Source organism: Eucyclogobius newberryi, unplaced genomic scaffold (assembly GCF_026437365.1).
Source record: "Eucyclogobius newberryi isolate DKJ021-1_F unplaced genomic scaffold, fEucNew1.0.hap1 SCAF_2, whole genome shotgun sequence".
Taxonomy (NCBI): Eukaryota; Metazoa; Chordata; class Actinopteri; order Gobiiformes; family Gobiidae; genus Eucyclogobius; species Eucyclogobius newberryi.
The window spans coordinates 35,067,588-35,082,369 of NW_027315834.1; the positions used below are offsets into that span (position 1 = coordinate 35,067,588).

A 14,782-nucleotide genomic window follows, 5' to 3' on the forward strand; every position below is an offset into this window, starting at 1 on the left:
TGCACTGTGAGATTTATCAGCTTCAACCAGCAGACATAATGCGATTATATGAATAAGTCACTTTATCAGTCGACGGTGAGGTCCTTGTGGAGGGCGTTGAACAGCTGAATGAGCACGTCGCCCCAGGCCTGTTGGGACGGCTCCGAGTCCAGGCGAGCCGCGGTCTGACTGATGTAGACCAGCGTCAGCACCGTGCTTTGGTAGTCGTCCCAGCGCAGGGGGGCACCGCGCTGGGGGGCACCGCGCTGGGAGAGCTGGGCCACCAAACGCCTCACCTCTGACAGGGTCTTAGGCAGGACGTCCTCACAGATCACCTCCAGCTTCTTCACCTGTTTGAGGGACGCCAGCTCCTCATCGGGCACCAGCAAGCGCCCATCTCCACCCTCAATCTGTGTCCCGGCCAACAGGATCTGGAGGGGCAATGAACGGTCATTCAAACACTGAAGGTGACACGTTAAAAGGAGAAGAGTGAGTAGTAAAAGTAGCACATTAACAAATCAGGTTTGAAATACCAGTTTAAAATTGTACTATACAGGATGTTGAAATAACCCTCTGAGCATATTTTCTACTTTTCAGTCCAGTTACAGAGTTTTAGTGGTAGAAAGTACAGATAACTGCTCTTAATAGTTGTGAAGTAAAAGAAAAAGTATCCACTGTAAAAAAAACAGTTCAGTAAAGTACAGATAGTTAAACATGTTACTACTTTTACTTTTGTACTTTCCACTACTGTTTATCAGAGGTGGGTAGTTTACTCAGTTACATTTTCTTGAGTCACTTTTTGAAGACAGTTTTCAGACTGCATATTTCACTTCCAAATGAGTCCTATTTAATTTGAAGTAGCAGTATTCTGACTTTGCTTCCCACTTCCCGCTGCGACTCAATCTCTCAGATAGGATTTCGTTTTTGTCTTTTGTGTCTGTTCTTTGGGAAACATGAACTCATAAATCATGAATTCAATCATGAAAGAGATTTTAAATACATTTCACATCCACAAACTGTTACTTAGTACTCAATTTCCTCCTAATACCTTTTTATTCTTACTGAATAAAAGTCATTATTTGGGTCGCCACTTTTTACTTCTACTCGAATTGAACGTAATGGTACTCGTACTTGAGTAGTGTCAGTGGCCATTTTTCCCACCCCTGTATTTAATCAATACACTTTCCACTTAAATAACATTTAACGATGACAAATAGAAGCGAGAGTGCATTCATCTTTATGATTTGTGATGGTTATAAGACTTTAAAATGTGACAAACAAATGATGGAGGATATAAAGCAGGAACACAGTCGTCCCATAACTCGACCTCCTCCCGTCATCATAAAAAAAACATCTAACTCAAAAGAATGTGAACGAAGGAGAATCCAATCTGACCTCAAACAGTAGATCCACGTCCTTCTGAGAGCGCTGGAATGTCGGGTCGAGCGGCGAATATTTCCCCCTCTTTATCTTGTACGCCGAGGGATACAGAGCTGGACACACAGGAACAGGACATTTAATTAAAGGACCACACCGCGCATACTTTCATGCGAGGCTGCACTGTAGTATTCAGCCCTCGTGTGTGAGTCAACACAGATAGATTACTGCTCAAATATTCTTCAGCTCGGATTGAACGCGGCTCCGGCTGCGCGCGGGGCAATTGCAGTTTGACCTCAGATGCTTTTCTACAGTCTCCACAGGTGCCACGCGGGCGGTGGAGGGAGATGCAGACTTTAAACTGGTCGGACTCGAAGGCTGATTGAGCGTCGGAGCAGGACATGACTTGGTATGATACATGTGGAGGGAAAGTGGTGGCTCTGGACTGCGCCGAGCTGATGCCGTCGACTCATTTCCATAATACGATCTCACGGTGTCCATATTTACCAGGGCAATCCCGCAGGCGATCCCACACGGGCGGTTGTTAGTGGTGCAGGCGACGAACAGAGTGCATTTACAATTTGACACACATTGCGCAAGTTATGTAAATGTCATTTTGTAATTATTTTTTATTTTGAAGTTAATTATTATATTGTGAAGGAAATTGTTCTTTTGGAGACTTCAGATTGACATTATCTATACAGAAATGCTAATAAATGTTTTAGATGTACGAAGTAAAGCTATTCAATATAGAAATTAAACGTACCGTATTTTCCGGACTATAAGTTGCACCTTTTTTCATAGTTTTGGCCGGGGTGTGACTAATACTTATATTTATACTTATGCGTAAATTCAGCCTGGAAGACCTAACTCCATCTACATCCACTGCTACGTCAGGGCCGCCTGCCCCTCCAGCTCAACCAACGCACCCAAGTCACTACTCTCCCGTGGCACGGCGCACCTCCTCTGCACCTCCTATGCACCTCCTCTGCTCTCAATCAGCGCACAGCCGGTCTCATTTAAACCCTCACTCAGTTGGCTTGACCGCTTCAGACCGTACTGCGACCCACCACCTCCTCTCCACCTCCTCTGCATCCCTCTCATCCTAATCATCCTCTCTATCCTCTCCTCATATCTACCACCACCAGTCTCCAGGCCCTGGGGGGAGACGTCTAATACAATTATATTATGGAGAGCCCATGATCGCAATGTCTTCCGCTGGGGTCTGAGCGCCAAATAACCCACGTAATAAAGCTTGCTAAACGGTCCTTTCTGTGTCAGTCTCTCCAGGGGTGAAATATACTTATACTCCGGAGCGACTTATATGTGATATTATTTATTATTTTCACACTTGCAACCTTATTTCATACTCCACTGCAACTTATATATGTTTTTTATCTTGTCTATTATGCATTTTTTGGCTGGAGCGACTTATACTCGGGTGCGAGTTATACTCGGAAAATACGGTAGTTGATCTTTAATTGTCAATGTGGTGTGATCCAGAGTTGGATGACTATTGTACATGTTCTAAGTTGATGGGGGAAGCAGGTTTCTACTTGGAAAATCACCTTAACACAGGGGAATCATTCCAACTCCACCTGGATCAGGAATCTTCTTAGCAAGCTACTGGGCCACAAAGCTTCTTCTTTATAGCATTTGGGCATGTTTTTTGGGGGGAATGTTCACTTTCGAGGGTCACGTATGTTGGGTCTTGCTTCGGAGAGGCACTTACATGTCAGAAGAGTTCATTTTTAGTCTTTTTACAGTTTTGGTGCATGGTTGTAGACCCAGTAATGACTGAAAGACAACATGTTAACATTTTAAACATGTCACCGACTCCATCCTCGGCTTATCCGAAACAGTTTTACAGCCAAAATACAGCCACATACATCTTAAGCTACGAGGCTAAGGATTAAGTATGCACATCACATAACTCGGAAAAGCTATAGAGCTGTCTGTAGAAATCGAGTAGTTTTAAGAGAGCAGAGGAATATCCCAGCATTATGCATAATGGCCTCTTTCTTGTCTGTGCACGACTTTCTACTCCAGCACACAAAGACTTTGTTGAAAAAACTGCATTGAGATCAAAAGTAGAAAAATAACAGCTGCATTTACATGTCATGAATTTCCGCACAAAGATTTCCAGACTCATTTGGTGACTCAGGAGTGAAAGGTGAGAGACACAGCTGATTAGAGCCGACAGGATAAATAAAACTCCCTTTCCCTCAAAAATACAGCCAGTTTTTCCTCTGCTTTGTTCACAACATCTTGCCCTTGGCTGGGATTGTTCGCCAGCAGCAGATCACACACACAGATCTTAATGAGCTGTGCTATGTAAACAGTGAATTTGGATACAGTCATTTGACCGTGCGGCTGCGCCCGCACACTGGCCGGCTTTCAAGTAATGGCCGAGCCCTCGCTTCGTCGCAGGCTCGATACGTTTAGCTTCATGACATATGCGTAGCCAACCGTGACCCAAACGCACAGGGCTCCTTCTCTACCTGCTCTCCGCTTGGGTGCCTGCAGGGCCGGCGTGTCTGAGCTGCGGCTTTGCCTCCAGTCCACACGCCATTAACAAATTGGGTTAGTTTGTCTATCAACTGGCTATTACTAAACTTTGCTTCAATTAAAATCTCAAGAATGAGTGAACAATAGAGGGAACTGTTGGATTTAGATTAACGCTTTACTTTCGGAATGTGTTATTTGAAAAGGTCATCTGCTCCTGCCAAAATGCCAGATTACAGTGCAAAAAAAAAAGGTTTATTTAAGTTCGTTAAATTCATGTTCATTTTATACCATGGATGTTATTACTTGATGGGACTACACTATACTTGTTTAAATATGTTTCTGATCCGATTCAGTATAATCTGTCCTTATTTCAAGCCATTTGCAAACAGAGTAAGAATGTTTAACAAATTATTATCACATGTATATATTTTTATCTCAAGCTAAATTGTCTTAACCAGTAACCAGTCGGACATGTTTCGAAACCAGTGAAATATCCTATGTCTCATTAACCTTTAAATCTAATATAGTCAAAACTGCTCAACCGTGGTGAAAACGACTCAAATTAAGGTTAATATTCAGAATTTTGGTCATTTTAGGCAAGGCAAGATATTAACTTAAGTATGTGCCATTTCATTGGTATTTTACAGTAATTGCAACATCTTTGCCATGTAACATTACTTTTCCTCCTGCCTGCCTTCAGTGAACTGCTCCAACCATTCTAAACTGCCGCCAGACACCGCCATTAAAAAAAAAAATCAATACAAAAACTGCAATTCTGGGTGATTTTGTGTAATCTGCCACCATCACCATCACCATCACCATCACCATCACCATCCCTTCAACCTGCCCAAGCTTGTAAAAACTTCAAATGAGGTTGCAAGTTCACCCCCCCAAAGAATAAAAGTGAGAATTCCTTTGTGTTTTTCCCACTTGTCATAGCGCATCTTCTGAGAGTGAAGCTAATTTCAGGTGAAAATGTGCCTCTGTCTATTACTGTCACACACTAAAAAGAGCATCCTGAAATGGGGTTGAAATTTACTGTGCTCTTGCTCATTAACTCCTCATCATCAGCAGCGGCAGTGAAAGGATGCCAGGGCAACATGGTCCCAGGGCACGAGAAAAAGTGCTTTAACAATGAGGCGGAAATTGTACTGAAGTGAAAAAAAAAATGAAGAGGAAGTATTTGGTGAAAATACAAGCGAGCAAAGGGTCATGCTTTAGTGCTGATGTAAAGAAGATAAAGACAATAAACACACAACTTTTCACTTAAACTCAAACGTACATACAAGCTGAATGATCAATGATAATATTCTTGTTTATAAAAATAATACAAATTCAGGTCAAAATGACAAAAAAAAACTATTTTGATTTAATGATCCAAAATATAATTACTGTTTAAAAAAAATTAAATCCTCTAAATATGCTTGATTTTTTGGTAGAAAGTATTCCCCAGCGGTGCACTTTCACGTTTTAAGAAAAATAACCCTTTAGCATTAATAATAACACGAAAGTAAAGTTGTAATTGTATAACAGCATCAAGTACTTAGTAAGTTTTCGTCTCGTTCTTTTTGGCTTTACTAACTCTCGCTCTGATTGGTCGAAGTCGTCAAGAGCGTAAACTAAAATTGAACTCTAAAAGGAATATTTCACCCTCTCCTGATTAGATTAACCATAATAAGTCAAGTTAACGGTGCACTACATAACTTTCCAAACATTCCACAGCTGTCTGGGCTGGATGCGGAAAGATACGTTTAATACTGTGGAACATTCTTGGCAATAACGTCTCCATGAAGCAGGTTGCGAGTCCTCCACCCACCAGAACAGTGCCATAGTTCCACTTGAATGTAACCCCAGTGCCGAGAGACTGCACATGCTGGCAGCTATTTACATGTACAATTTATCATTAGCAATTAAGGAGGAAATTATGCCAGAGCTTGCAACATTATAGTCCCGGTGATATGTTGTATGTTTACTGCGGGCTGCAACATAAATATTACGGGCGGTTTATGGTCCACCCGGGTGCAGTGGTAAACAGAGCAACAAGCCGTGTGGTTTATGACATGGGCTACGATGGCGTTAAAACACGGAACATTGTGTCGGCGGTGCAGCGGTATATAGTGCAAATACAGATGGTTAATGATGGGTTGTAAAGATGATAGAGCATGTTTTATGTTGGCAGGGAGATGCAAGCAAATCGATTTAATTAGGCATTTGAAAATCTGTCTTGAGGATGGTGGAAAAGGCGGTGGAAAATGCAGGAGATTTGACTTGTACATGTTTGGATCATTAGCACTGTGCACTCCAGAAAAATGAAACGACAACCTTGAAAATATGTTCTCAAACTGATTTTTCACTGTTATATTTTGAATTGATGTATATATTTAAGTTGATCAACATAAAATGCGTAAATATACAAAGGTGATGTATATTTATTCATGATCAACTTATTTTCTTCTGTGTTAAATCAGGGTTTTGTCCTTTTTATGGCTCATGGGTGGCATTGGGAATTTGGGAAGTCATAGTTAGCAAAATGTATATGTCAGTGTATATGATTAAATTGATCCGTATTGATCTGTATTAAGGAAACGTCTGTTAAAAAAAAGTGACAAGAACCACAATGTTGGCACGAGCTGGGGGTCGCGAGGTCACGTCAAGATATACGTAGTTGACATAATAATGACACTGTATTTGATCTGTTTTAACTTAAAAACAACACATTCGATGAAAATTGAGTCAAATATTAATATTAACTATTAAAAAAAAACAATGATAAACCTGATTTGACATGTTTTTACGTTGAAAATGTTACTGTTGTCGTAATCATTTTGCTGTTGTGGTCTCGAATCGGTTCCATTGGTATTTTGGGGCCTATTTTGGGGCCTCAAATGTTTGGGAACCCCTGCTCTATGAATTTCTGGTAAGGGCTCTGTCGCAGTCTGTATTAAGCATGTTTATCTAGCATCATAGGTGTTTTATTGTTAAAAAAATGCCTTAGAAAAGAAACCCTGAAGGAAAAACAGACTTGCAGTTAGTAGTTTTGAGAGAAGAGAACACTGAGGATAAATCGTCCGGTGAGATTCACTACTGCAAAACAAAAAAAACAACAGACAGAAAAAAAGAAAAGGATAAAAGTCTATTTGTATTGACGCACACGAACCACAACCAATTTGTAGTTTGCGAACAGCGCCAAGTATAACATGAAACAAGCTCTCGCATTAACTGCCTTTTGTTTATTTGCTCGTCTAATTAGGAGAACCCGTCCTCATATCATGTTGCCGCAATTAGATTCAGATCATCTGTTGTTTGAGGAATACAACTGCTGTTTTATTTTTGCACAGAGTTAACAACATAGTCTCCCTTGTGCGGGAAAACTAACCCAAGGTGACATCAGCCGAATTGCCTGGCCCGGTGTTAGTTTAAAGGCGTCCTCGGTAACACTCATGCATTGCCTATCACTGCAGTAAAGCTGGTCTTATCCTACCTGAGCACTCCAAACGCTAAGCTTTTGGATGAGCTGGCTTTCTTCTCTATTGTCATTATGCCAACCAGGGAACTTGTAATCTCTGGGTAACAGCTCAAAGGAGACGAGGGAACAACAAACATCCATTAATTACAAAGGGCCAAATGGCGTTGGCCGTCTTCATCATGCAGACGAGGAGTAGTCCACGTACACAACATGCACAGCACGTCGGTGTAGGAGCCCCTTAGATTGACTGACCTTCTCCGTTTTGTTTCCATTATTTATCAAATTGACTCATGTTTAAAACACACAGCGAGACTGGACATATAGATGCATCCAAGTTGTTTACAATAATCACGTTTTTCTCTCCAGTGGTTTGTGTATTGATGTTTTTTTTTTAAACGTTTTGCGGGTCCGTGTTTAGTCCAATAGGTTGCGTTCATGGGAGGGCGGGGCCTGTATAACCCTAGGAGAGATTCACGGAAAGAAATTCACTTATCATTGTTTGTTTGGGCTCTCCATCAACACTAACGGTTACAGTAGCATTTTAATTGTAATATTTCTTACTTTCCATTTAAAATAATTTGACAAATACCGTATTTTCCGGACTATAAATCACACCGGAGTTTAAGTCGCACCAGCCAAAAAATGCATAATAGAGAAGAAAAGTTGCACTGGAGTATGAAATGTGGTTGCAAATGTGAAAATAACAAATAATATCACATATAAGTCGCTCCGGAGTATAAGTATATAAGTATTAATATAAGTATAAGTCGCACTCCGGTCAAAACTATGAAAAAATATGGTAATCACCGTTACAGCAAAAACAACTATTCACATTGGCTTCCTAACACCAAGCTTCACATTTATACGAGCTCGGGATCAACAGAAAGGAACGTTTGTGCCTTTGAGCTGCACAATATAATGACTAATGATGTGGAAATACCCCGGGGGATTGTTTTACATAAGACAAGGTAATGTCAAGACTGCAAAACCACATGACGGCGTATAAACACCTGTCTATCCATAATGCAATGCATGATCCATAGATGTCATGAGTGGTATATTTTAGTCATGATAGAAGTACCAGCCCAGGCGTCTCTCTTTGGAGCTCTATTTTAAAATGCATTTCGGATACTGTCATTTGCAGCTACTTTGGCGCGACACAGAGCAGTTCTGTCAGTCGTGTCAGACAGGAAGTGTGGGGGCTCATGATTTAGGATTCAGGATGTGCCATATGTCAGGTTCACTACAGACGGTTAGCGCTCAAAAAGAACGGCAGAAATGATACAGCAAATTGGGGACGGGTTATTTGAGTAAAACGTATGGTAAAATATGTACGTATCAGGTGCTCTGTCTGCTCTGTCTAACCCGCCTGGGCTTTGTTGTCTTGAATTTAAAGATGTCAATGAGCTTAAAAGCCGAAGTCTCGACAAGATCTACGGAGAAAGGACATGGAAATATATACATTAAACAGCTTTCATCACTGATTACACCTCAAATAAATAAATGATACTACATCTGGGCTTCTGGACTACGTTCTGTGTGCCATGATTTTATCTTTTGTTTTTCACCTTTAGTTGTTGTTGGATGTCTGCTCATTTTGGTTGGTGTCTACTCCCTCTGGTCTTGTATTATGTTTCTCTGTTGTCTTTGTTTTCTTTTCTTTTCAGTGAATATTTCTTCTGGCTTGAAATGACCTGCATTCAGAATATTCATCTTAAATTGAGTAGTTTTGACCGGGTTAGATTTTATTGTTTATGCAACATAAATAATTAACTTAGCTTAATTTAGCTTGAAATAAGAAAATACATTTGCCCATGAAATAATAAAACAAATCTTACAACATTATAAAATACTTTGGCTTGAAATATGAAGAAATAATATATCAAAACAATCCAGAAACATTTTTAAACAAGTAAAATAATCTCGGTCCATCCAGTAAATACATGCAGTATTACCAAATATTTATATCCTGGATTCATGTGATTTGAACTTATCTAGAAATAGTTTTGCTTGAGCAGAAATCAACTATATTATAAATCAATTATATGTTTGTTATCAAGAGGAACAAGACTTTTGTATTCATACGTTTTACTGTGTGGGCCACGTAAGATGACATCAATATTATATCATATTAAAATAACAACCACGAAAAACAACAACCTTTTTGTTGGATTAAAAAAGGGTTTAAATTTGATTATGCATTATTCCAGGCCAAGGGCCAGCACAAGCGGCACACTCCTAACACGGCCCTCAATCTAAATTCCCTGCTCTGTTTTCTAATCTCTTTTGAGGCTGGGCTGAGAAAGGAATTTCCTGACTGAATGAATCCAGTAACAGCAAACTAAAAGTCTTTCACTGGAAAATGAGATGCTGCTATTATCCCCATTTTCCCCCGTGAACAGATTTTCTCTCTAATAAGCATGCGTATAAACCATCCAACTCAGTAATCATGTAATTGTGTTTGTAAAAATGGCTGTTGAATGACTCAAACTAACAAAATGACTGCACAGTTTAAACTGGATAGATCTACTGTACCTCTGCTGAAGCGCTGGGCCACTGCTGGACAGACCAACAAGTGCACAAGAAGCCAAGTGCAAAAGCTCATCTTGGCCAGTCTTCTTGTCCAGTTAATGGTAGAACTAAAAACAAAAAAGTCAAAAAAATAACAGCCGTCAGCTCTGATTTAGTGTCACTTCTTTGCACTCATTCTGTCACTGTCTTCGCACATCCAGTATTCCCTTCTCTGTGTCTGAACCCTCACAGTCGGTCCAGCCTCTCATCTGGAAATCATCAGGACTTTTTTTTTTGGGGCAGTGGCCCCGAGCTACTGGCTGACAACTCCACTTGTGCGACGGCTGGTTCGGTTTCCGAGTGAGTCCTCTAGCTAACGGGGTAAATGGCAGTGACGGTGTGAGTGCCAGACAAATGACCGCAGGCACAATTGGGCTCAGCGTCCAGGAGTGTCAAAGTCAGACCTGTGCTGAAGAGTACCTGTCCAGAATGGCTTTGCCTTTGTGTAAAAAAATGATTAATGGGTCCAAATTTAGCATTTGTTTCATTTTCTGATCATGTGAATACAGCAGACGACAAAATAAATTACAAACTTGTCATGTAATATTATAGCCACAAACAGGTGCAGTAAATACCAACACAACCCAATTTGACATGTGATAAGATCAAGCTCAGTTTCTCTCAAAATGTGTCAAACAAAGGACCAGCGATGTATGACAGGTGAGACAGAAGGTGACAGAGTTCAATCTGGTCCATTTGAGCTGCGTTGCCTCCAATGTCTGAGGAGCAGGAGTTTAAAGACTTGACTATGAATGAGACTGGCCTGGCTGTGTGGCGGCTGCAGATTATAGCCATGTTCTGCAGAAGACACCGCCACCACCGCCACTGCCGCAGCAGCAGCAGCAGCAGCAGAATAAGCAGCAGAAGCAGCAGCAGCAGCAGAAGCAGCAGCAGCAGCAGCAGAAGCAGAAGCAGCAGCAGCAGCAGCAGCAGAAGCAGCAGCAGCAGCAGAAGCAGAAGCAGCAGCAGAAGCAGCAGCAGCAGCAGCAGAAGCAGCAGCAGAAGCAGCAGCAGCAGCAGCAGCAGCAGCAGAAGCAGCAGCAGCAGCAGCAGCAGAAGCAGAAGCAGAAGCAGCAGCAGCAGCAGCAGCAGCAGCAGAAGCAGCAGCAGCAGCAGCAGAAGAAGCAGCAGAAGCAGCAGCAGAAGCAGCAGCAGCAGCAGAAGCAGCAGCAGCAGCAGCAGCAGAAGCAGCAGCAGCAGCAGCAGCAGAAGCAGCAGCAGCAGCAGCAGAAGCAGCAGCAGCAGCAGAAGCAGCAGCAGCAGAAGCAGCAGCAGCAGCAGAAGCAGAAGCAGCAGCAGCAGCAGCAGCAGCAGCAGCAGAAGCAGCAGCAGCAGCAGCAGCAGCAGAAGCAGCAGCAGCAGCAGCAGAAGAAGCAGCAGAAGCAGCAGCAGAAGCAGCAGCAGCAGCAGAAGCAGCAGCAGCAGCAGCAGCAGAAGCAGCAGCAGCAGAAGCAGCAGCAGCAGCAGCAGAAGCAGCAGCAGCAGAAGCAGCAGCAGAAGCAGCAGCAGCAGCAGCAGAAGCAGCAGCAGAAGCAGCAGCAGCAGCAGAAGCAGCAGCAGCAGCAGCAGCAGCAGAAGCAGCAGCAGCAGCAGCAGCAGCAGCAGAAGCAGCAGCAGCAGCAGCAGCAGAAGCAGCAGCAGAAGCAGCAGCAGCAGAAGCAGCAGAAGCAGAAGCAGAAGCAGCAGAAGCAGAAGCAGCAGCAGAAGCAGAAGCAGCAGCAGCAGCAGCAGCAGAAGCAGCAGCAGCAGCAGCAGCAGCAGCAGAAGCAGAAGCAGAAGCAGCAGCAGCAGCAGCAGAAGCAGCAGCAGCAGCAGCAGCAGAAGCAGCAGCAGCAGCAGCAGAAGCAGCAGCAGCAGCAGCAGAAGCAGCAGCAGCAGAAGCAGCAGCAGAAGCAGCAGCAGCAGCAGCAGAAGCAGCAGCAGAAGCAGCAGCAGCAGCAGCAGCAGCAGCAGCAGCAGCAGAAGCAGCAGCAGCAGCAGCAGCAGCAGAAGCAGCAGCAGCAGCAGCAGCAGAAGCAGCAGCAGAAGCAGCAGCAGCAGCAGCAGCAGAAGCAGAAGCAGCAGAAGCAGAAGCAGCAGCAGAAGCAGAAGCAGCAGCAGCAGCAGCAGCAGCAGCAGCAGCAGCAGCAGAAGCAGAAGCAGCAGCAGCAGCAGCAGAAGCAGAAGCAGAAGCAGCAGCGGTCGGCGGGGCAACAACCTGTGCCGTTCGGGGGAAACTATCTATCCTCATCCATCCTCCAAATCTATCTTACAGTGTCTGTCTTCAATAAATCAATATCTATAATAATAATAATAATAAATGGTCACATTTATACAGCACTTTTCTACCGTCAAGGCACTCAAAGCACTTTACATCAAGGAACCAGTCACACATTCACTCACACATTCACACACACATTCACTCACACATTCACTCACACATTCACACACACATTCACACACACATTCACTCACACATTCACACACACATTCACTCACACATTCACTCACACATTCACACACACATTCACTCACACATTCACACACACATTCACACACACATTCACACACACATTCACTCACACATTCACTCACACATTCACACACACATTCACTCACACATTCACTCACACATTCACACACACATTCACACACACATTCACTCACACATTCACACACACATTCACTCACACATTCACACACACATTCACTCACACATTCACTCACACATTCACTCACACATTCACTCACACATTCACACACACATTCACTCACACATTCACACACACATTCACTCACACATTCACTCACACATTCACTCACACATTCACTCACACATTCACACACACATTCACACACACATTCACACACACATTCACTCACACATTCACTCACACATTCACACACACATTCACTCACACATTCACACACACATTCACTCACACATTCACTCACACATTCACACACACATTCACTTACACATTCACTCACACATTCACTCACACATTCACTCACACATTCACACACACATTCACACACACATTCACTCACACATTCACTCACACATTCACACACACATTCACTCACACATTCACTCACACATTCACTCACACATTCACTCACACATTCACACACACATTCACACACACATTCACACACACATTCACTCACACATTCACTCACACATTCACACACACATTCACTCACACATTCACTCACACATTCACACACACATTCACTCACACATTCACTCACACATTCACTCACACATTCACTCACACATTCACACACACATTCACACACACATTCACACACACATTCACTCACACATTCACTCACACATTCACACACACATTCACTCACACATTCACTCACACATTCACTCACACATTCACTCACACTTGCCCTAGGGCACAACAGCAGTATTCACAGGAGGCAGCTGCAATCGCACCACCAACCTGCAGGCCAGTGGCTCTGACCACTCCACCTGAGCGGGTGTCGAACCGCCCACATTCAGATCAGAAGACGAGCACTTCTGCCGCCCAATAATCATAATGAGAACGGCTTGATTTGTAACTGCAGTAGGTTTTCTTGCTGAGAGTTGTTATAATGTTGTTGTTCTGAGAATGCAAGACACATTTTCCTGGGTTTAGTACTTTTTTCTTTTTCATTTGACGGCAAAGCAATGTGCAATAGAAACCCTCTGTCTTTGAGAAAAGAACCATGTACTTAAAACATACAGCATCACTCACATAGTTATGGAACACTTAACACAGTCAGGGACGTGCTGATTATCACATCAATAAAAGAAAATATAAATGTTTTATACAACACTAGTAAAATACAAGAGACAATAAAGGAAGTACCACAAACAATGAAAACAATGCCGCATGTACGTAGACAACATTTGATAAGAACAAGATGAAATGTGTGTGCTATTATTTATAGTTTGACCAGTTGTTTTTCACTTGGAGAGAGATTCTGGGGGTTTTGCCCTCGTGCTGTGACTGTTTTCCCTGGTCTGGCTCTGCTTTGTCAACCATTTATCCCCAAAGCCTGACAAAAACAGCACAAGCAAAGATTGCTGACACAGGCGGCAGGCCACACACACACACACACACACACACACACACACACTCTGTCAGCGTTTTGTAAGCGAGGCGATGGTTGATTTAACAGTAGAACAATAACACATGCCACATACTTTTCAGGGCCTACGTTTTATATTCAGATTCTATTCCAAGTTTAAAATGAACAGTGTAAAATACAGTGACAGTTTGACTGCTCGGTGGCGTGTGGTAATGGTAAAGGCACCGTTCCAATGTAAAGTAACCTCACTTCATTTAATCAAATCTTGAATCTTGTTTGTTCTTCAGGAAACACGAGATGCCTAATAAGCTTAGTGTTATTTATTTATTTATTAACATTTACAGGACAAAGAAAATGACACCAAAATATGTGCAAAATGATATAATAAGAGAGTGAACAAGAGAGACGAAGGACTAACCTATGTCCAAAAATCAAAAGTAGCTTATAAAGGCAAGAATACAAAGGCGACACTACTATATTTGGAGCAAAGCTCGCTCAGCCCTGTTGACCCTCCCCCAAGTAAGCAACAGTGTCTGATATGTGCTCGCTTATCTGCTCTTTTTAAATGCTAAACCTTTACTTTTATTACCACAAAATCCCACTTTGTCCAACACATTTCCATCAAGAAGTCTAGTCACAACCTTCAATCACAGGAAGACAAGTGCTGCTGCTCTTGGAGATAAAATATTCTATGAACACAACTTGAACCTCTTCAAGCAATATATTATTCTGCACCCTACCATCCATTTTAATCATCCTAAACTTATGGTTGCTGCTAAATTAAAGTACCAACCACGTCTGTGGAGAATGGAG

The 14,782-nt window shown here is 42.5% G+C and overlaps 1 protein-coding gene across 1 annotated transcript; it reads right to left on the bottom strand.

The window, feature by feature from the left end:
- Positions 1-9,946, bottom strand: fam180a (family with sequence similarity 180 member A). The gene is made up of 3 exons (XM_072454364.1): positions 9,866-9,946; positions 1,375-1,472; positions 1-410 (listed from the first exon to the last, which is right to left on the bottom strand). The coding sequence occupies exons 1-3, from the start codon at positions 9,933-9,935 to the stop codon at positions 66-68; spliced, it is 513 nt and encodes a 170-aa protein (XP_072310465.1). The 5' UTR covers positions 9,936-9,946; the 3' UTR covers positions 1-65.
- Between the last annotated feature and the right edge of the window lie 4,836 nt (positions 9,947-14,782).